Raw genomic sequence first — 22,605 nt, forward strand, 5'->3', positions numbered from 1 at the left:
CATTGCTGTCATATAGTTCTGAGACTCAGGGATGGGATGAAGACAAAAATTGTTGTTATTAAATGTCACATATTATGAACACTTCCAAAATTCAAGTACGAGATATTCTGGAGACTGTGAATTCCTGCAAGGGCCAATATCATAAGTGTTTCATGTTGAGAAAAGCCAGAACACAGAGAAACGTCTCTGATGGCATTCCATGTATCCTTATGTTTTTGTCCTTGAGTGAAGAGGTGAAGTTTAAAAAATCAAGTTTGTTACCTTTTTTGACTTGCATTCTTCTTTTGAGGCACAAATTGTCCACTACTTTTTGTACTGTAGTCTAAAAATTCTGTGTGAGATACTTTCGGTCATTACTGGCAGAGGGCAAATGTCTTAGAGTGCTCTATTTGTAGTGCGATTAACATCTTGAAGAGCAGTGATAAATAGTTTTTCTCTGACCATGAAAAGTGTAGATTCATAGGATAATTAAGGTGGGAAGGGACCTCAGAAAGTCTCTAGTCCAGCCTCCTGCTCAAAGTAGGGTAAGCTATAGGACCAGACCAAGTTCCTTACAGCTTTGTCCAGTTAGGTCTTGAAAACCTTTGAGAATGGAGACTCCACAACCTCTGTGAACAACCTGTTCTGCTGTTTGGCTGTCCTCACAGGGAAAATGATATTCCTGTCTGAACTACTCTTGTTCGATTTATGCTCCTTGCCTTTCATCCTCCAACCATGCATCACTATGAAAAGCCTGGCTCTGTCTTCTTGATAACTTCCTCATAGGTACTGGAGAACTTCTTTTAGGGTCTCCCCAAACCCACCTCTTTTCCAGGCTGAGCAAGCCCCAGTCCCTCAGCCTCTCCTCACAGGACTAGCCCTCTAGCCCTGACTGCCTTGGGGACATTTTTGGGGGTACCGAACTGGATGATGGAGCCAGGCACGGTCTAAGAGGCTGGGCTGAGTAGGTGGACCTACTTGATCTGCTGACTGTGCTCCTGTTCACAGAGCCCCAGATGCTGCTGGCCTTCCAGACCTCCTGTAATCACTATGTATCAGCAAGGCTATTTTGGCAGTAATGTGATCAGCTCGCTCTCCATTTGGGGAGCTGACACAGCCCCATCAACCCTGCTGCCCACCCAAACACCAGCAGCCACGTCTCAAGAGAGGCATGCTAGCTGGTGCTAATGAAGGGAAGGGGTTAATTTCTCTTGGCTTGTACACAGTCCTACACTTCCAGCTCGATACATGGAAGGAATGTGATTAAATCGGTGTTGATACCAAGTCTGAGAACAGATGTGAGAGTGAATTGGCGGAGCTGGAATTCAGATGTGATGAAAATAGCAAAATGGAGTGGGTGGGAACTGTCACACATTTGTGTTACAGGTGCTTGGTCTAGACCCCAGCATTTGCAGAGACTCCTGAATTTTTCTTGTTACTAATTCTTATTAATCCAGTTTCTCTTGTCAGCAGGGCCTTTTTCCCTTAACATTAATGTCCAGCAGCTCAAACCTCCTGTTCTCTCTCCTGAAGGACAACTTGGGCAAAAAGTTCCTTTGAGCTCCAAGTAGAAAAGTTGTAAATACTGCCAGTTTCTCTACCTCTCACACTTGAACCCATTCTCTCCCACTTATAGATAGGAAAACTGAGGCACACAGTGCAAATGGGTTTTTTTTAAAACAAACACACAAGAAACCCCAACCACTACAGGCTGTTCTTATTCCTTTCACAGAAGCAACTGAAAGACTCTGCAAGGACCAAAGCCCATGTTTGTGCTGGGCTTGTGCAAGCCATGTTTCCCCTAGGACCTGTCTCTGCTCTTAGTTGTTGCCCCTTGCCTTCAGTCTGTCCATGGGGTTGGTTTCTGGCTTTGTTTGAGGTTTTTTTGAAAGTGGTTGTGGTATCTGTCTTGTAACAGAGCAAACGCTTCAGCCCAGGCTGTCCATTTCCAGTGTAACAGATGCACTTGCAACTCAGCCACAAGAGTCATATGGCTTGGACACAAAATGAAGCCTTCAAAGGACCCACCACTCCTTGCAGTGATCTGTCAGTCTTGTCACCGCCCATTCCCTTGATGGATTTTTCAGGATTTACGTCACCACTCTAGAGAGTTAACAGCACTCTTCTCGCAGCTTGACGCAGAAGTAATATCAGCTGTAGCCAGTGAAAAGCAGAGTACTACAAACACAGATCTTGGCAGCAAAGTGAAGAGAGAACAGACCATCAGCTAAAAAATTTGGTATTGCATTTATTTTTAAGTCTTTAATCTCCCCAGCAATTTGTTCCACAAATGACTAAGAACCAGAGTTTCACTGATGCTTAGAAAGGGGTTGTGGGGAAAGCACTTCCAGTTTACCTATCTATGTAGCTGTAACATAATGTAGAAGTGTTGTCTTCACCTACAGAGATGAAGAAATTCAATTGCAGCTCCCAAAGGGCAGGTGTATTGGTTGAGGTCACTAAATACTTGCAGTTGATCAATGGACTTGGAACTAGATCCCCTCTGCTCTGCATCACTGCTCGGCTCAGCACTGAGAGCGGGAAGAAAGGGGACGCATGCTCCAGAGGGAGAAGCTATTTATGCTCTCCAAAAGGGTCTTATCAAGGGCAGAAGAAAGAAGGGAGGGAGCAACTTAGTGTGCTCAAAGAGCCATATTCTGTTTGTATCATTTATGGGCACATACTGAGGATTACTTCGGTCCACGTTGTTGAATACAAGCATGCTTGTAGCTCCCACTCAGGAGAAATAGGTTGAAAACTGTTCAGCCTTTACAGAAACTATTACTGTTGCGGTGCTGTCAAGGTCACTGTCAGTCTGGGCTATCTGCTGTGTAAGTACTAGTCTCACAAATCAGGCTTAGCTAAGGGCTGTAATTCCTACACTCAGCATTTTGTGAATTATGTCCTTTAGCTTTCCCTCATTGCCATTTTGGATATTCATTTAGCTCCAGTGCGTGACTCTTGAAATTTCTCTTTGGGGTAATTTCCCCATGTGACACAGTGTTTCCCTGTATATTTCTTAATCACAGATGTACAAACTCGCTCTGTATGAGTAATTTTAGATATAATGCTTATTGTTATCTTTGAATGCAGATAGTTCACTGTTGGATAGAACAATAGAAAAATGCAGATCACAGGGAAAAAAATCAGTGAAAAAATTATGAAACCCACAAGAAATAATAACAAGAAAGGTCCTGTAGTTAAGGCATCCACAGGAGAGTCAGGAAAAAGCATCTCTGTGATTCTGATCCAGACTTCTGCAGGAGCTTTCTGATTTCCAGGTGTCCGGCTATTATTTATAAAACAAATATTATGGTGTTTCCCACCTCGTGGATTTATCAACATTAACTGAATTCCTCCTTCTAAAAAGTATTGTTAGAAAGTATTATGAAGAGCAGTTCCAGCATACATGTATGCTGTTATCTTATCTTACGAAACTGAGGATGTGGATAATAAGACGAGTGGTGGAAAATCAAACAAATTTTTCTGTCCAACAAAGCAATTATTCTGTGTAATCAAAACAGGCTCTAGATTATGCAATACAGAAACACGTTCTCTTCAATAATGAAGTCTTAAAGTTTAAAGAATGTGTGTGTATGCTCATCCTCTGTATGCTGGGCTGGCTGAGGCATTATTTTTGAATCAGTTTACTTAGATCCAGAGATCCATATTGCAAGGAAAGGACTGTCTCTTCTGAGATACTATGCTAAAAAACATGTGTATCTCAGTCTGTAAGATTATCAGCTAATACGTGAATTTTTTTTAATATTTTCCTGTTAGTGCTGGAGTCGCTGTAGTATATGAACTTATATCCTTCAGTTGTCTGGTTCTGGTTCGTAATATTTCTAGCTAATGTTAGTTTTTGTCCTACAATGCCTCAAGAGTTTCTTTATATCCTTTACACCCCAGATGTGCAAGCCCCTTCATCATATTAGGAGGTTGCCTGTTTCTCTCCAGCTTTGTGATTTAGTGAAGCATCTTGGCATAAGATTTTCCGTCTGCTTTACTTCTTCTAAACAATTTAACGCATTTAAGTGGCCTTGAACACGATCACTTCTACTGCACAGCTGGGCCTACAGCAAATCCCCAGAATCAACCAGCCTGAAACTTCTAAGCCTGAAATTTGACTCACAGTGTTGTTGCCTCAGGCACAGTCTTCTGTATTGCAGTTTGGCTCAGAAAAAAATAATGGGTATAGCTGTTTGTGCAAAGTCCTTTTTTTCCCATTCTGTCCTATCTGATCTGATCCTATTTATCCTTCTGAAGAAATAATTTTGAAAGTGTTTCAGCATTTGCTGCTGATTATTTATCAACTCCTTTCAAGTGAATTTTCCCTTCCTTCCTCTTGTCTGCTCTCCTAAAAAAAAAAAAAAATTAAAGATATTTTAAAAATACGTAAAGATAATGCAAAGGCATTCCAGATACTCCAGCCAGTGAGTCAGCTTTATCCAGGGCCCAGCTCAGATGTCTATACACAAATACATGTAGTAGGGGGAACAAACAAGAGGAACTAGAGAAGTGCGCACACCTATGTGGGTATGATATTACCAGCATCACAGAGACATGGTGGAATGGTTCCTATGACTGGAGCATTGGAATGGAAGATTTAGGCTTTTTAGGAAAGACAGGCTAGGAAGACAAGGAGAAGGTGTAACCCTCTATGTCAACGACCAGCTGGAGAGTATGGAACTCTGCCTCTGCCTGGGGAAGGATGAGGAGCCAGCCAAGAACTTGTGGGTGAAGATTAAGGGGAGGGCAGGGACAGGGGATGTTATAGTGGGGGTCTGTTACAGGCCACCCAATCAGGAGGATGGTGTTGATGAAACCCTCTGTAGGCAGATAGGAGCAGCCTCACGCTCGCAAGCCCTGGTCCACAAGGGGGATTTCAACCACTCTGGTGTCTGCTGGAGGGACAAGAAGACAGGGCACAAGCAATCCTGGAGATTCCTCGAATGTGCGAAAGACAACTTCCTTACACAGGTGATTGAGGAGACACCAAGCAGAGGTGCAACGCTGGACCTTGTGCTCACCACTGGGGAGGAGCTGGTGGGGAATGTAGTGCTCCAAGGCAGCCTTGGCTGTAGTGACCACGAGATGGTGGAGTTCAAGATCCTCAGGGCACTGAGGAGGGCACACAGCAAGCTTACTGCCCTGGACTTCAGGAGAGCAGACATTGGCCTGTTCAAGGACCTACTCCATAGAGTACCATGAGATAGAGCACTGGAAGGCAGAGGAGCCCAAAAATGCTGGCTGAATTTCAGGGATCATTTCCTCCAAGCTTAGCAGCAATGCATCCCAACAAGGAGGAAATTGGGAAAAAGTGCCCAGAGGCCTTCATAGATAGATAAGGATCTGCTGAGCAAGGTCAAAGCAAAAAAAGAAGCTTTCAGGAAGTGGAAATGAGGACAGGTGGCCTGGGAGGAATACAGGGAAATTGTACGGGAAGCTAGGGACAAGGTTAGGGAAGCAACAGCCCAGTTGGAATTGAGTCTGGCCAGGGATATTAAGGATAAGAGGAATGGCTTCTATAGATATGTTGCAAGCAAAAGAAAGACTAGGGACAATGTAGGCCCTCTCCAGAAGGAAACGGGAGACCTGGATACCCTGGACAAAGAGAAGGCTGAGGTTCTCAGCGATTTCTATGCCTCAGTCTTCAACAGCAAGTGCTCCAGGCATGCCATCAAAGTCAAGAAAGACAATTGCAGAGACTGGGAGAAAGAAGACCCTAAGCCCACTGTAGGAGAGGGCCAAGTTTGAGACCATCTAAGGAACCTGACTGTGCACAAGTCCATGGGACCTGATGAGATCCATCCACGGATCCTGAGTGAGCTGGTAGACGAAGTTGCTAAGCCACTATCCATCCTTTTTGAAAAATCGTGGCAGCCAGGTGAGGTTCCCAGTGACTGGAAAAAGGGAAATATAACCCCCATTTTTAAAAAGGGGAAAGCAGAAGACCCAGGGAACTACAAACCAGTCAGTCCTACTTCTGTGCCAGGCAAGAATCATGGAGCAGATTCTCCTGGGAACTCTACTGAAGCATATAGAAAACAAAAAGGTGAATGGTAACAGGCAACATGGCTTTACAAAATCATGTCTGACAAATATGATGACCTTGTATGACAGGGCTACAGCATTGGTGGATATGAGCAGAGTAACTGACATTGTCTACCTGGACTTATGCAAAGAGTTTGACACTGTCCAACACAATATCTTTGTCTCCAAATTGGAGAGACATGGATTTGATGGATGGACTACTCAGTGCATAAAGAACTGGCTGAATGACTGCACACAAAGAGTTGTGGTCCGTGACTCACTGTCCATGTGGAGACCAGTGATGAGTGGTATGCCTCAGCCATCGGTACCGGGGCTTATACTGTTCAACATCTTTGTCAATGATATTGACATGGACAGTGGGATTAAGTGCACCCTTGGCAAATTTATGGATGACACCAAGCCGTGTGGTGCAGTTGACACACTGGAGGGAAGGGATGCCATCCAGAGGAACATGGATAGGCTTAAGTGGTGTGCCGATGCAAATCTCATGAAGTTCAGCAAAGCAAAGTGCAAGGTCCTACACCTGGGTCGTGGCAATCCCAGGAACACCTACAGGCTGGATTAAGAAGTGATTGAGAGCAGCCCTGTGAAGAAAGACTTCGGGGTGGTGGTTGATGAAAAGCTCAACATGAACTGGCAGTGTGTGCTTGCAGCTCAGAAAACCAATGGAATACTGAGCTGCATCAAAAGGAGCAGGTCAAGGGAGGGGATTCTCCCCCTCTACTCTGTTCTTGTGAGACCCCACCTGGAGTACTGTGTACAGTTCTGGTGTCCCCAATGTAAGAAAGACATGGAACTTTTGGAGCAAGTCCAGAGGAGGGCCACAAAGTTGATAAGAGGACTGGAGCAACTCCACTATGAAGAGAGGCTGAGAACGTTGGAGCTCTTCAGCCTGGGAAAGAGAATATGCCGATTTGAAAGGGACCCAAAAGGATCATCAAGTCCAACTCCTGGCCCTGCACAGGACCACCTCCAAGAGTCACAGCATGTGCCCAAGAGTATCATCCAAACACTTCTTTAACTGTCAGGCTTGGTGCTGCAACCACTTCCCTGGTTTACCAGCAAAACCTAAACTCTGGACATGAGGAGACCAGACTTTAGGCTGCTCAGAGAATTAGTAAGTAAGGTCCCTTGGAAAAGTGTTTTTGCAGGTGATGGGGTCCATCAATTCTGGTCACTTTTTAAACATCACATCCTAAGGGCACAGGAACAGGCAATTCCCAAATGTCTGAAGTCAACTAGGTGAGTCAGAAGGCCGGCTTAGCTGAGCAGGGATCTTCTCTTGGAAATAAGGCAAAAAAAGGAAGGTGTATTCCCAGTGGAAGCAAGGTCAAGTGACGTGAGAAGAATACAAAAATGCTCCTTGCTGCTGTAGGGAGAAAATCCATGTGGCCAAAGCTCAGCTGGAGTTGAAGCTGGCCAGAAATGTAGGCAACAATAAAATGAGTTTTTTCAAATACATTAATGGCAATAGGCAGTATAGAAGTCCTTAGAAATGCATAAAATTATCCATTGCTTAATCAATTATACACACATACATGCCCTCTCCCTCAGAAGAGTCTGGATCAGGTGTCTACCTTAATTGATGTAATTTCATTGGTTGTAAAATAAAATGCAATTGATACGGAGTATTTCTGGGTTTATTTGCCATATGTGCACACAAAACCAAATGCTAGGTTACCTCTGAATTTTTATTTTAAGTATGCAACATACATTTATAAGTAAAAATTACAAAAAAAGCAAATGTGGCATTAGTTTACTATGTTCTAAGTAAATTGCATATCCCTTGTAGCTAGAAGTCATTCTTCTGGTCACAAGCCTCTTGAATTCCAGCAATGTAGGCATCTACCCTGCTCACAGAGGCAATACTGAATGACGTGCAGCTTTCTTCCCATGAGCAGTTCAAAATTAGTCAAAGGATTATGGGAAGGGCCTCCTTGCCAACAGCCTGGAATTCCAAACTGCATTAAAAATTCTAATGTTGCTGGTCAGTTCTTGAAGTACTTTTTAAAAATGTGTTTTTAAGGGCATGCAAAGTCTCATGTTTGGGCTCAAATTGCGACATTGTGTCATAAGCACCCACAGCCACTCTGGACTCCTTTTCCCTCACCTTCAGCACCAGCAGTCCGATAAAGGGAAGTTCCTTGATTTCAGACTCCAGGCTGTGTCTTGTGCTTTGGTCCAAAAGGACAAATCTTCTCTCCCTTTATTGTGTGCCTGAATTCAGCTTTTTCATGTCCTTGTTTTACATATATACACACTGTCAGCACAAAAAGTAGGTGCTCATATGCCCTATCTTCCATTCCTGTATCTCATGGCTAATTAATACATTGCAAAGACATGGTCAATTGATTTCTTCTAAGCCATGGCTTTGGTCATCACTTGTGTAACTGATATAGGTGTTGCATACATTTGGTTTCATGTTTTATAAACCACAAAATAAGTCATCTTTATATGTCCTTAATATCACAGATTTCTTCATTCTTATTTAACAGTCTCGTTGAAGCTTCCTTATGGATTAATCTAGAGATGCCTCTGGGAAATATGTTCCTATTTCTCCTGCAGAGATAGAAAGTTCATCTCTGTCCAGAAAGATTTTGAGAAAATCTTCTCCCTTCTTACGTTTCAGCCTGCCTGTAACTCCAAGATTTAAAAGTGGTTTCAGCTTGTCTGTCACTCCAAGATTTAAAAGTGGATGTTGCTTTGATCCATCCAGGACAAGTCCATGAAGTTACCACTTCAGCTTACTTTAACATCACATGATAAGTTACATCTCAGTTGCAGTAAAGGAACTCCAACCAGAATCAGGCTCAGAACGGAGACAGTCCCACACACGTAGCTTTTCATATTGCAGCACCTGTTGTGTTTGCTTTGGAAAGGTGAGAGCTATCAGTTCAGTGAAGAGCTTAATCCTCCAGCTTTGAACTGCCATGGCCTCCCTATAACTTGGTCTTCATATTATAAGTGTGTTCTTGCTTCACAGCAGAGTGAAATAAAGTTGGCACCAACCTCGTAACAGCATTGTAACACATTGTGTAGCTGTAATGGTATTTCTTAGCTGACTAACTCTCGAAAGTTACTGTAGTGCATAACAGTGCTTGTCAAAGGCTTGTCCAGCACAAACAGATCACTGACAAGTCACCTGTACTTTCAGGCTGTTCTGAAGAGACCATATATTATCATTCATTTCCTCTCCATACCACTCGGCCATCCAGCTTGCATTTACTGATGAGCCCACAGTGTCATCAACGTCAACTTAGACAGAACTTGAAGTAAGCTCATTTTTGCAAGTGCTGTTGCTGTTTAAATCCTGGAAAGTTGTCATTTCATGTACATTGATGAGGGTGAGCATGTGTTTCATATCTGGTCTGTTTTTTTGGTAACTGGGAGACATACTCTCTTTTCTTAGACATGTCTAAAAGAGAGAACACAGGAAAGCTTAAAACTGAGAATCCCTATGAAAGGCAATTTAAAAAAAAATAATTTTGAAAGTTCTGCTTTTTGTCCTTGCTAACCATATACCTTTTCCATTTGTTTGTTGCCAGAAGCACCCAGTACAAAGAAAAACTGCTGTTTCTTCTGAAATCAATGAATTTTATAGGACAAAAGCCTTAGTGACAAAAGGAAATTTATATTTTATTCACATTTTCATCTGAACAGGCCTTGCATCAAGCTCTTGCAAGTATGCTTCTACCTGCCTTCAATGCAAGCCAGGGCCCGAAATATTTTCATCAAGTTATCAAAGTAAAACCCCAGTCCTGTCAACCACTTCTAAACTGAATGTCGCTGCACAGTTTACTGGAGATAAGGCACAATCTCCACTAAAGGAGAGGACAAGGCAACATGTAAGAACTTATCAGGAATTTTAAATAATGAAGCTCACTTGTGAGATCAGGGCAATATTAAACTTCGATGAAAGCTAGGTTAATACCTAAGACTGGACTTCACCCAAGAGTAAGATACACATAATTCCACCAGAGTGGTTCACTACACAGCTCTGCCTTTTATAACTGCACTAAAACTGGAACTATTTTTTTAATGAAAGCTAAGGACAGATTTCTGTAGATTTTTCTAAGACAGATTTCCTGAAATTCTTTCAGGACACTGAGAAGAACGGGGGCATCTATCTCTTCTGAGTGATATCCTTGCTTTCATACTTTCATCCTAACAAATTCCTACAAGATTTGTCTTGTCAAACTTTAGTCTGAACAGCACAAATTACTGGCAGAATTGTCAATCTAAAAAAGAGACAGGCATAAATTTAATTGCTCCCTGAAGATACATGGAAAGCTACATTTAGTTTCAGCTAATTAGATATTCTCCAATCAACAGTTATGATTCATCTGCTGAGAAGCAAAACAGGATGGCAAATATGAAATAGGCAGCAGAAGTTAAATTTGACCTCCCAAAATGCTGGGATTGGTTTTGTTTTATTTTTAATTACAAAGGCAGCCAGTGATCCACTGTATCAACACCCAAAACTCATGCTGCCTCGGAGCCAGGAGGCAGAGACTTCTGCACAAGGGGGTGTCCTCACTGCCACCGCAGACAAAGCATAGTTTTGCTTCTGTGGAGTGAGCTTCCCAAGTACCTCCTCTCTCCTCCTGTCCCAGAACTACCAGTCAGCATTAAAGGTATGGATAAAACCCCCAGGGAGGTTCTTTTCCATGTATCTGAAAGTGTCTGTTTAACAAGAAAGACGGGCGTTCACAAAAAATGCCCATCTGAAAGGGGTTGTCACCACCTTAGAGGTGTGAAAACTGAGGCAAAATACAGGTGGACTTGAACATGTCTATCATGCCACCACACAAAGCAATGCTACAGGTGGGAAAGGGATCCCATGGGCCTGTGCCTCCATGTGAGGCAAATGCTATTCCCAGGTACCAAACCAGAAGAGCTGTTGCTGTACCCATGACCTGATGAGTAGTTTGCACACAGAGTAACTAGAAACAGAAATGGGCAGTGAGGTGCAGAAAAACAACTGATGGTTTGAGTTATATCAGGGTGCAGTGAAATGTTCTATCTCTTTGGAACTCCATCCTGTGTTCCTTGTGATCAAACCTGAGTTTGATCATAAATTAAGCATGAACACCAACTTCAGACCAGCTGTGCTAAAGTAGTGCTAGCACAGAAAATGAGTGAGGGGTTTTTGTTGTTTTTATTGCTTTGATTATGAAAAAGTGAGTTACTTACACAGGTAAAGAAGATGAGCAGCAAGTAAAAAATCCCCAGGCAAGTCAGCATGAAGAGCTCACCCTTGTACTTTTTAAATTTTTCTTTTTCTATTCCAGGGCAACCTAAAACATAAAGAAAGGTGTTTGTAAAACATTATTCTGGTGTTTGTAAAATATTTTTAAACTGTTACCTTCATGAAATGCAATATAGAGCATGGAACAGTTGAAGCTTTCTACTGTACCTGTTACTTTTAATGTGACTGTGCTGCTTAGATTGTGTTCCCCACTCTGTTCCCCCAAAGTGCACTTATATGTCCCGCTGTTTTGGCTGGTAACATTTTTGATCCTCAGTGAAAAGAAGGTGTCGTTGGAGAGCTCCAAGGACCCCCCAAGTTCTTTTGGATAACGAGATTCCACATCAAGGACTTCCCATGCTATTCCTTTGCCGTCTCCAGCCATCTGGAAAACACAAATACATGTCTTTTCTTGGGCAACAGTGTCATCCTCAGTTTTAGGAGAAAGAAAATTTTAAAGCCAGCTTATGGCTGAAAATGCAGAGGCTAAAGAGAGGGGGGGAACACAACCTCAAACCCATTTAATACTTTCATGCTCACAATCCAAAAGTATAAGGGCTTTTGCTTAAATGGACCCTACATTTATAAATGGACCTTACATTTATAGGGTCCATTTAATGGACCCTATTTATAAATGGACTCTACAATTATTTATAATACATTTATAGCTCTATAATACTATAGAGCTATTCTGTAATAATTTCTTAAGCTGCCTCACCTGGACACAAGCCTGGTAGGGATGCAACATGATAAAAGGCAGCAGTGGAGTCTGCTCTCAATGTGCCTATGCGGAGGCCCCAGAGGAGTTCAGATAGAGAGAGACAGTCCATGGGGATGGAGCTGAGGCAGCAAGAGGCAGCCCTAACCAGCTGCTTATCTGTGGCTCTGGGGAACACAGGTCCCCAGGAGAGCATGGCAGCAGGCAGGTAAGCTCCACCGCTGCCTGTGCTTGCCCTGCTAGCACACTTTCTGCCATGCAGTGGTGAGAATTAATCCTGCTAACCCAGCCAGCATGCCACAGCACGATGCCTCTGCCAGCATGGGCTGGCATCCTCCCAGCAGTCCCCCAGCCCAGAGTTCCTTGTGTGGGAATGCAGCCCTGGAAACTGCACTTCCCTGTGCCACTTTCTGTGCAGCTGACGCCTGAAACCATGATGCCTCTCTGGAGGAATGGGGGTTCCCCCTCTCCCCTTCCCTTCCTTCCACTCTTTATTGGAAACAAAGAACAAAAAATTGCTTCGACTCCTTCAGATTCAGTTGCGTGAAGGTCACAAGCAGGTTCTAGTGCACTTGGGGAGCATTTGTATGTTGAATTTCTTAATAATAACCAGAAGAGCTACATTCCTTGGCATTGCTGAGAGGCTGCTGGAGGAATGAAGTGTATTCCCAGAACAGTTCGTATTGCAGGGTGATAGGATGCACTGAAAATGACAATTGGCTAGGAACCACAAAGAAGAGAGAAATCACTAAGCTGATTTGAAAGATGGGAGAAGGGTTTGAATTAGCCCGTGTCCATTCTTATTCATCGAAGTCACTCCCAGGGATTTGAGGCAGCATGCCCTCCATGAAGGTTTCCCAAGTAATGAATTCAGTCTTTCTGTAGACCAGCAGAGCCAGAGCCAGCTCATAAGTCCAAGGCTCAGCATTTCAGCCAAACCTATAACTAATGTAAGCCAAGAACATTTTATTATTATTATTTTATTTTAATAGACACATTTTTGGGTTGTATGTTGGTGCTTACTTGCTATCAATATAGCTACTGCATCGGAGTATAACAGTTACACTGTAAGTTATTAAAATTAACACAATTTTCTCATACTGGGGCTAGGAGTATCTGGTTTCCCTTTCATGTGTTCGCATGAGGAAAACACACTTGGGAGTCTGGAGAGATATATGGGCCTGCTGCTCCATTATATTTTGCTATTTTTTGCAGCCCTAAAATGGTGTAAAACAAGCTGCAAGTTGAGGAACTTTTCAGGAACTGGAGAATGACACCAAAACACAAAATTTCCGTAATTGTAAAGATTCTTTCTCAGAAAGGTTTCAGGTTTTTTAGTGCATGAACTGAAACATAGAGCAGTAATTCCCTGGGACTTTCCATACATTACCCAGAAAGAGGGAAGAAAGTACCTTCTTCCTCTTAATCCCCCAGTAAATTTACCCCAGGTTCTCTTTCTTATTACACCCAGCCCCAAGCAGCTACAAGCGTATGTATGGTGGTTTTCAGGCTATAAGGGCTTCACTGTGCTACAGGGATTTAGGTATTTTCAGGCCCTGCATATTGTCAGACATGTGGCCAGAGGAATTCCAATACCCAGGCTGGGCTCAGCTCTGGTTACAAGTCGGTCAATAGCAGTTAAGTGGATATAGCTGACCTCCCTCAAATCTAATTTTTGCCACTCTCCCTTCCCTTACCATCCCCTTCCTCAGTGAAATTTAAAACTGCCCACAGGGCAATAAGGAGAACCAGCCTGTCTGGTCTTTGCATTGCCCTAAATTGCAGATAGAAGGTCTGAGCTACACACAGAAAATTAGTTTTGTTTTAGGGTGTTTTTTTCTTTTTTCAACTCACTGGTAGCATAAATAATTGCTGTCTTGGGTGGCAAGTGGTGCTGCAGTTCTTGTGGCTGAGATCTGGGAATGAGAAAACACTTTGATCTTACTGTATGCAATTGTAATCAGCACTGCTCATATAAGGGAGAAGTCAATTAAGTCCATGTATCCCATGCCTGACTATGTGCTTATTCCAAGTGAAATGCTGGGTAAATGATTTAATTTCCCTGTTTGATGGGAACAGTGAGGGATAGGATTGGTTATTGCCTCCAAAGCTTTTTAAGGTGCTCAGTTGCTGTCACAAGCAGAATGACGGTGACCCTGGTGACAAGCCAATCAGAATTTTGCCTTACATAGACCCGCTCCATGTAAGGCAAAACAGTGTCGATGAAGCTGCACTAACAACATGCCTTTCCCCAAAACAGAAGAAAAAGTTACTTTGTGGTCTAATCTGACTCTGCCACTTGTGGTGAAACCGGTGGTGACCTGGATGGGGATTGCAAACCTTGCATTTGGGCAGGAGGAGGAGGAAGGGGTCATATGTGTGGGTTTAATTGGGGGTTTGCATGCATCTCTTTCTTCATTAAATCTCCCCTTTACTGAAGGGCAAAGGCAAGCAAGGCAGTCTGTGGGGGTGCTCTGTGACCAGCAGCGTCACAACATTTTTTAGGCTGCAGAGACATCTGGTGGCATTTTTCCAGCCTCAGCAGGCAGCGCATCCCCCTCTACTCAGGTCACAGCAAGCCCTTCTCTGATGCCTGAACCAAGCGTGTTTCCACTGCAGTCTTATCTCCTGCTATCTTATTAAAAAAAAACAACCTCCCCCTCCCTTTTAAAATTCTTAGAGAGGAAACATCTGAGCAAATTTGCAGTGTGTCCCCATATCCCAGCTTTATAAAAGGAAGTCCGTGAGATGTTCAGTAAGGTCATCGTTCTGCCTCTTGCTCTATTCAAGCTGACCTCTTTTCCCCTCAAACCTAATTAAAATTACAAAAATGCCATTTTGTTTCCCACCTCCTGTGAATTACTTGGCAGACTATCACTAGACAGATCATTTTGCAGCTCAAGCTTTTATGATAAACCAGCTCTAATTCATGCCAAGTGTCCTCCAGGTGATACCACAGCCCAAGGTAACTGCTAGGGGTTTTACCTAATTAATTCCACACATGCTTAGAGGGATCGAAGCAAGCGCTGTCAGTGACAGCAATCCACTTGTGTAGGAACCATGTCTTTCCCAATCAGTGAAAAAATATTTTCTGCCCAGGTTTCATTTGTGTTTCATTTTCTTTACACTTTGCTGGTGAGCCAGCAGCAGCATGCCAGCTTCCCCTGCTCCCGACCTCCAAAGGGAGTAGAAAAGGAAGGTGGTCTGTTCCTGCTCCCATTTTTGCTGCTAATGGCTTTACCACAATTCAAAAGTGGGGACAGGTAGAAATTCTAGTGAATCTATTTGCATAAAAAGGGCCTCGTTTCCATGCTGTCTGATGGGGGCTACTGAATCAAGAATTTTTCTGGGAAACAGGGACCTGCAGGTTCCCAGCATCATTCTGCCTATCTGCATAAAACTACCCATTAAGAAAATTAAAAAACAAAAGAAATGCAAGTTTATGTTTATTGTCACATATACATTGGCCTGCAGCAATGTCTGTGACAGACTTTCAGAAATTAGCTTGGGGAAAAAAAACCTACAGAAGTCTGGTTTTTTCCATCTCCTTCATAGCAATGAGAAGAAATGCTCCTGCCAAGGGCTGATATTGTCCAACACCTTCATTAAGGACCTGGACACTGGGATAGTACTCAGCTAGTTGCAGGTGACATAAAACTGGGAACAGTGGCTGATACACCAGAGGGTCATGCCATCCAGAGGGACCTTGATGGGCTGGAGGAATTGGCTGACAAGAACCTTGTGAAATTCAAGAAATGGAAACACCAAGTCCTGTCCCTGGGGTAGAATAACCCCAGGCATCAGAACAGGCTGAGGACAACATGCTGGGAAGGCCCTGGTGTCCCAGTGGACACCAAGTTGACCACAAATCAGCAATAAACCCTTGTGACAAAGAAGGTTGATAGTCCTGGGCTGCACTTGGCAGAACATCTTCACCAGATGCTGAAATGAGGTGATCCTTCCCCTCGGTCCCTAATGAGACACACCCTGAAGTGCTGGGGTCAGTGCTGGGCTCCCTGGTGCAAGAAAGGCATGGGCATAGCGGAGAGAGTCCACCTAAGGGCCACAAAGATGACTAGTATCTTGGAGCACCTGACATATGAGCAGAGGGTAGAAGAGATTATTCAGCCTGGAGGAGACCAGGCTCAGGGTCATCTTATCAATATTGATTCAACCTGATTGCCAAGGGGATGCAAAAAACAAAGCCAGCCTCTTCTCAGTGGCCTTCAGAGACAAGATAAGAGGCAATGGGCACAAACTGAAATTAAGGAAATTACACTTAAACAAAAGAAAAGCTTTTTTTACTGTCAGAGTGGTTGAACACTCAAATGGGCTGCCCAGAGAGGGTGGGGAGTCTGTATCCTTTCAGATATTCAAAACTAAACTGGACACAGCCGTGAGCAACTAGCTCTAGTTGTCTTTTTTTATTGAGTGTAATTGAAAATTATTATAGTTCCCAAAAGCTTGGAAACACTTGGTCTAAAGAGGTTGTGATTTTCCCACATATATTCTCTAATCAATTGACTGATTCTTATTAAGTTTCTCCTAGCCCGGAGCTTTTTGATAAGAACAGTGGTGCTGATACAGGGGATATTAAAAAGAGATATGTTTGATTGAAAATACCACTGAGCTGATATATTCCTGTTCTCTGACTGGATGAATTATGAGAAATTAGGTAGAATAATTAGACATCCAAAATTTAAGTGCTCTTCAGCAAATATTTCTTTTTCAGAGAACTAAAGAAAAGGTGGAAGAAGGAGAAGCAACACTTCTCTCAGTCCTAGCTGTCTGGGTTTTAGCTGCAGCTTTGCAAAGTGCTACAGCATTACATGGTAGTACCACTAAACAAAGGCAATTCACCCACGCTGTAGTACTTGCACCCAAATAATCAATTAAATTTTAATTTTACCATTAACACGTGAGAGTGAGCAGTTGTAAACTCTGCTCTCATTAAATACCTTTTCTCATTGAACTTTTCCCACACTAAGGTTATCTTCCAGGTAAATCGAAGTGCCAGTATAATCCACTTTTCCCATAAAAGCAAAATTTTATTTCAAACAAAATGGTTCAGGTCCAAAACTGATGTCAGTTTAAAGGTGGAACATATTAACATCAAATTATTTCCTTCTGAGGGTGGGATAGTTGTAAAAATGGTTTTGTTTAAAATTATACCAGGCATAATGGCCAAGTTGAAATTTCTGTTATAGAGAGCTAAAACCCACATATGGCCAGAAGGAATTTATTTTCCAAAGCAAAATATATAGAATTTTGGCCATGCCCAATAGCCTACATATAATGAAACACAACTGAGCTGAAACCGCTTAATAGGTGTATTTTTCAACACAAAAGCACTTTCACATTCGATTAGTGCTGAAGGTGCATCCATATGGTTCCTATACAGTGTCATGTAGAGGTACCAAAGTTAAATTTGCAAATAACATATATAAATTGTGGGCACATGTGAGTGAACTCTGAGTGTGCCATAGAGGAGAAGAAAAAATAAAACAAACCCCCAAAAAAATCCAAAACCCAACCCCAAAACAACAGCGAAGGAACTATGTGTGACATATGAGCCAGCTGGAAAAGCCCTTTGACTCAGACTCAGTCACACAGTCTCTTTATTGTTTGGTTGGTTTAGTTTTTTTTTAGCTAAGGGCATCCAGCACCAGTGCATGTCAGGCAAAGAGTTGTTTTGATCATGAAATAATTTCCACTGCTCCCTTTCTGTCTAAATCATCGATGTGATGAAGCTACTTGTTGATGAATAGATGTCTGAGGAGCATTTCACTCACTGTTTTGCATATGTTAGAAGTTAGACTGAAGTAATTTACCTATGCTAATAGATCACAGACAGGCACATTTAGCAGAAGCTATTTCCTTTGAAGAAAGGTGTAATTAATATTAAATGTCTATAATCTTTATTCTTATTTTGTAATTCTGCCCCAGTTTTATATTTTTCAGGGAAATGTTATAAAGTTAACAGATTTCTGTCCTCTAAAGCACAACCTTCTTTCCTCTTCCTCAAGATTTGTTTTAGATTAAGACTTTTCTGGCTATCACATGAACAAAATAGCAAAATATCCACTGGGACTTCATTTGTGTGTGTTTAAACTTGGTTTTCAAACTGGATATAAAGTGATAATTATCAGGTTTTATGAAGTGGTTCTCATTTTCAGTGTTCTGCACAAAGAGAAACTGTTCAGTTTTCAATATCCCTATGAGGCAGAAAGGTAAGTAAAGTTTCATTACACAGATTCTTGTCTTGTAGGTGGGCCATAGAGATTAAAACCAGTATTTCCATAGACAATTCCCAGTGCCTGAGTGCTCAGGCAAAAATGACCTAGTTTTCAGTTCTCAGTTAGCAAACTTCCACACTGCTTATATATGGTTTTATGGCATGTAGGTTGCCCAGCAGTCCTAAAAATGTACCACACTGTAATACCACCATCATTATGAGTTCTCTTTTTCATGGCCACACAGTGAATGGGATGAGAGCTGCATCAGGCTGGAGGAGGACTTGGTGCTCTACCTTCTCCCCAGTGTGTTTGGCCAGCCTAGTTAAAAACTATTTCTGGGTTAAAACTATTTTGTCTGAGCTGACTGACTGTGGTCCTATTCTATGCAGAACTACTTACACAGGTGACTTCATGCATGAGAATAATTAGCTCCAATGATCCTGGATGCACAACAGAGAAACACATCCATGCTATTTTTGTGCAGTATGAGATATTAGCAAAAGTGAAGGAATTACTGAATGCAAACCTTCTTTTTTACATCCAGTTGGATTTTTACATGAGAATATTAAGTCCTGTAAACAGTTTTCTCCATACAGAACTGAAAAAGCAAGTACTTTTAAATTATATCTCTTTTTTTTTTTTTTAGCAGATTGTAACAAACTGTTTAAAAGCACCACTTAATTGGTCTGAGCACGCAGAGATGCCAGTGGGAAGGAGGGGTTCATTCACCAAACACTCATCCTGTGCAAACAGCTGCACATGCAGCACTGTAATGTTGCCACCATCATTTTTTTTAAAGCAGTAGAAACAAAGGTTAATTGCTTGCATTTACTTCACAGTTCAAAGTGACCTCATACAAAAGATTTCACCTAACAGCTGCTTGAACTTTACAGCCTGAAATTTCATACCATTTGTTGGAATTACCTTTTAATTAGCCCTTTGGGGGTATATGTGGTGTTTATTGATTAATCCTTCAGTAGTTGTTTCTAAATAACATATTAATTACCAATGTTGGGTAGCCCAGTCACACTCCACCATCCCCCCACTCTCCTTTTGCACAGTTGGGTGGGGACAGCAACACAGAGTCAGAGTGTAGCGAGGTGAGGGGAGAGATCTTCAAGCTGCTGCCTATTTATATAGGCCCATAAGTAGAAGTATTGCTTCTTCAGCACAAAATACTGAGCCTAAATTACTTCTTCCTGCTCGAAGTTAGGCTTTTTAGATTTGGTGCTCTGCTTTTCTCAATATGGCTGCAACTGTGGCTTGGGCAAGCATCATCACCTGCCTATCCCCACTTCTCACCTCTCTCCTGGGACAAGTACCCAGAAGACTTCGCTACCATGGCTGGTGCCATCACCCCTGAGAATTGTGGCAAGAGCTGATGATAGCTAGACTTTTGTGTCAGCAGAGAAAAATGTGTGAGGTCCTGTCATGCTTGACACTGGGAAAACAGTCTTTTCCTGAGCAAAATGGATGAAGCAGGAAGAGCAAGGAGAAAATGGAGGGAAAGGAGGTTGTAGGGACAGGGCAGGGGACATGCACTGGCAGTCTGGACTGTAACAGCCTGACTTCTGCAAAGGGAAGCAGCACTAGTGAGGGCTGCTGAGGAAGGAGCCCACACAAAAAGCATTATCAAATACCACCCTCCCCTGCATATGCAGTTATTTTGTGCCCAGGCAGAACTGTAAAGAGCTACAAGAAAACAAGGAATTGGGTCTACATGCCTTTCTTACGTTTCTTCATCAGGGCAATGGCTTTGGAATGCTGTTTGCTGCCTGGGCCTCCCAGCTGAACTCAGAGAAGGATGTGCTTCTGGAGGATTGCCACACCTCAGCCTGTTTTTGTTGACTTCCAACACTGGGTTTGGGGACTATATTTCTCAAATCCAGTCAACCTCTGTATTTTTTCCTCCCCCACCCCCTACCACTTCTCCATTTCTGCTTAACTCCTCCAGGTCCACCAGACTCCATGGTTTGCATTCAATGAGCTCTCTGCCCTTCTTAGACACTGTGAGAAAAATGGAACCTTAAACAATTAGCATGTATCTGGATGGAAAATACAGATACTTATCCAGCTTTAGAGGCAGAAATCAAAAAAGAATAAGTTGACTTATATCCCAGGTCCCATAGTAAAATTCAACAAAGTGCATTATTCTCTCACACATGCTTACTTCAGCATTTTGGAAAAGAAGACTATAGATGCTGCACTGGGGGTTGTTAGCCAGATGTTCAAAACAGCTCTTTTGGGATGCAGTTGTCATCTAGTCAGTAGGCAGATACTCATTCTTGTACTAGCAATGAAATTCAGATGCATTGCAATTTTCAACCACAGAAACCCTATCTAAATACACTTGGTTTACCCTAGAGAATGGTTTTAAAACTATATCTGACCAAACTGCTGAGGAAGCCAAGGCTGTGGCTTTATGTTCTGGCAGAGATAAATTAACAGTTTTCACCCACCATAAATAGGGGTTTTTTCCCTTCACTTCCATTGCTCTACCATCACATGGGAAAGTAATTCAACGCTTTAACCCACAAAATCTTTATTCACAGATTGATTTTCCACTACTATAACAAGCAACAAAAGGTTGACTTAACAGGCAACAAGAGGACCACCAAGATTGGCAGGAGTGTATGGCTGGGAGTGGGGAATGGAGGAGAACAAAACCTTCGTTTTTTCCTGTTAATTTGGCTCACACTGTAAACCGAAATCACGCACTAAGATGCAAATACACAGTGCCATACAGAATGTCAACAGTAACTTCTTTCACCACTGGGCCATTCTACCTCTCTAAGAAATTTTATCTTGAAAATGTTGATCAGGATTTTCAGCTCATTAGCTGATTGATCCATGTAACCCCTCCTGCAAATAGGTGGTCAGCAGGGCTCTCCTGCTCTGGAGATGGGATTTCTGAATCGGAGCAGTCAAGATGTGACTTTTACTTCATGACTACAAAGAGATAACTCAGAATTTCCGGCTCTGCATCTGCCTTCTGCACACCCTGCCCTTATGCCCCCCTCACTAGTCAAATCTTCCTAAAGAATAGCAAGTACTTTTTTAGTTCTTCTATTTAGAAGGAAAAATCAGCTCCTATTTGGGGAGAATTAACCAAGGAACATCATTGATATTGCAAGGCTTAGATGCCATTTTTTGCTCTGAAGAGAATCCTGGAAAGACCCTTCTTTGGAGTAGTAATTGGCAGGCTGCACATGGGGCATCGTCTGAATTCTGATACATGGAAGCCAGCAATAGTTAGATAGAAAAGCAGGCCAAGAGCAATTCAGAGAATCACACTCAAATAGTCTGTCTACAATGGCATGGAAAGCATCTGTTTTTCGTGATCAGCTCAAATGCTTGCACTGCTGCCTTATCTCTGCTGCACTAACAGGAGAATGCCTCTCCAGAAAGCAACCCATTTTGTACAAGACAAGCCAGCATCAGGTAGGAAAGCAAAGCAGACTGCTCAAGTAACTTAGTTTTTTTTCTTACTTTATACCAAGATGCTGTCTGGTAGGCGATTGAGGTGTCCTGAAGAACCTTACAGGGCAGGAGTGCTTCTTCAGCACACCTTACAGCAACGTCTGGGGCCGCCACAGAAGTCCCACAGATCAAGCACCAAACTGCAAAGCACAGGTACGTATCACATTTGAAAAAGATTGCTTATGTAAATCCTTCCTGTTTTCCCAAAACATATCCCCACAAAATAAAGACCAGAAAGAAAAATGCAGGGCTGCCCACTTACCATTGCACAGGATGATGAGAAGAGTGTAGACTACCAGAGACATGGCTTTTACTGCCTCAAATCACAGAGCAACAACAGTGTGCCTCTTTGCAGGATGGACTGTGAGAGCCGAGTGAAACCGCTACTGCTTCTACAGTGATATTTCTGAAGGCAGACTGAGGAATGCCCCAGACTTATCTTGAGGTTTGTCACAGGGAAAATCCCTACGTGCAGGAAACAAGGCTCCTCCCCCTAAATGTGTCAGGTCACTCCCATTTCTGCAGACGCTTGCGTTGGTAGCACCTCACCTCCGTTTTTTCTTCCTTTTCCCCCCCTCTGTGCTTGTCTGGACAGATTTAAGTTTGACCACTGTGGGTTGGTGTAAAGGCCACCAAAATCAGCACCGAAAGAATCTCTCTTGAGAGACAAAATGTCAGGGGAAAGGGCTTGTCAGCCTCCCAAAATCCCCTCTCAACATTCTCTCTGCAGCTCTAACAGAACAGTCTGTGCAAAGGTTGGCCTTATGAAGTGACATTTCTGAAACCACATTTAAGCCCTGAGGTCATAGCACCACAAAAATGTTTTGACTTGGGGCTAAGGGCTAAGCAGGAGTTTTCAGCACGGATGAGCAATACAATCTGTATTTCTG

General features: G+C 42.7%; 1 protein-coding gene across 1 annotated transcript; it reads right to left on the reverse strand.

The window, feature by feature from the left end:
- Positions 1-9,289: 9,289 nt before the first annotated feature.
- CD83 (CD83 molecule) lies at positions 9,290-22,130 on the reverse strand. Its single transcript, XM_017808436.1, has 5 exons — positions 21,978-22,130; positions 21,725-21,855; positions 11,450-11,666; positions 11,227-11,330; positions 9,290-9,448 (listed from the first exon to the last, which is right to left on the reverse strand). Exons 1-5 carry the CDS (start codon positions 22,018-22,020, stop codon positions 9,290-9,292), a joined length of 654 nt encoding a protein of 217 aa, XP_017663925.1. The 5' UTR covers positions 22,021-22,130.
- Positions 22,131-22,605: the final 475 nt, after the last annotated feature.

Source organism: Lepidothrix coronata, unplaced genomic scaffold, assembly GCF_001604755.1.
Source record: "Lepidothrix coronata isolate B3197 unplaced genomic scaffold, Lepidothrix_coronata-1.0 Scaffold23, whole genome shotgun sequence".
In the NCBI taxonomy this organism is placed as follows: Eukaryota; Metazoa; Chordata; class Aves; order Passeriformes; family Pipridae; genus Lepidothrix; species Lepidothrix coronata.

What these genes read in the sequence shown, in the direction of transcription:
- CD83 (XM_017808436.1), bottom strand. Translation starts at nt 22,020, where the DNA reads ATGTCTCTGGTAGTCTACACTCTTCTCATCATCCTGTGCAATG. An exon ending in AGTCACATTAAAAGTAACAG is followed by an intron (nt 11,331 to 11,449) that starts GTACAGTAGAAA and finishes TTTATGTTTTAG; the next exon opens with GTTGCCCTGGAATAGAAAAA. An exon ending in TGCTCATCTTCTTTACCTGT is followed by an intron (nt 9,449 to 11,226) that starts GTAAGTAACTCA and finishes TCTCTCTTTTAG; the next exon opens with ACATGTCTAAGAAAAGAGAG.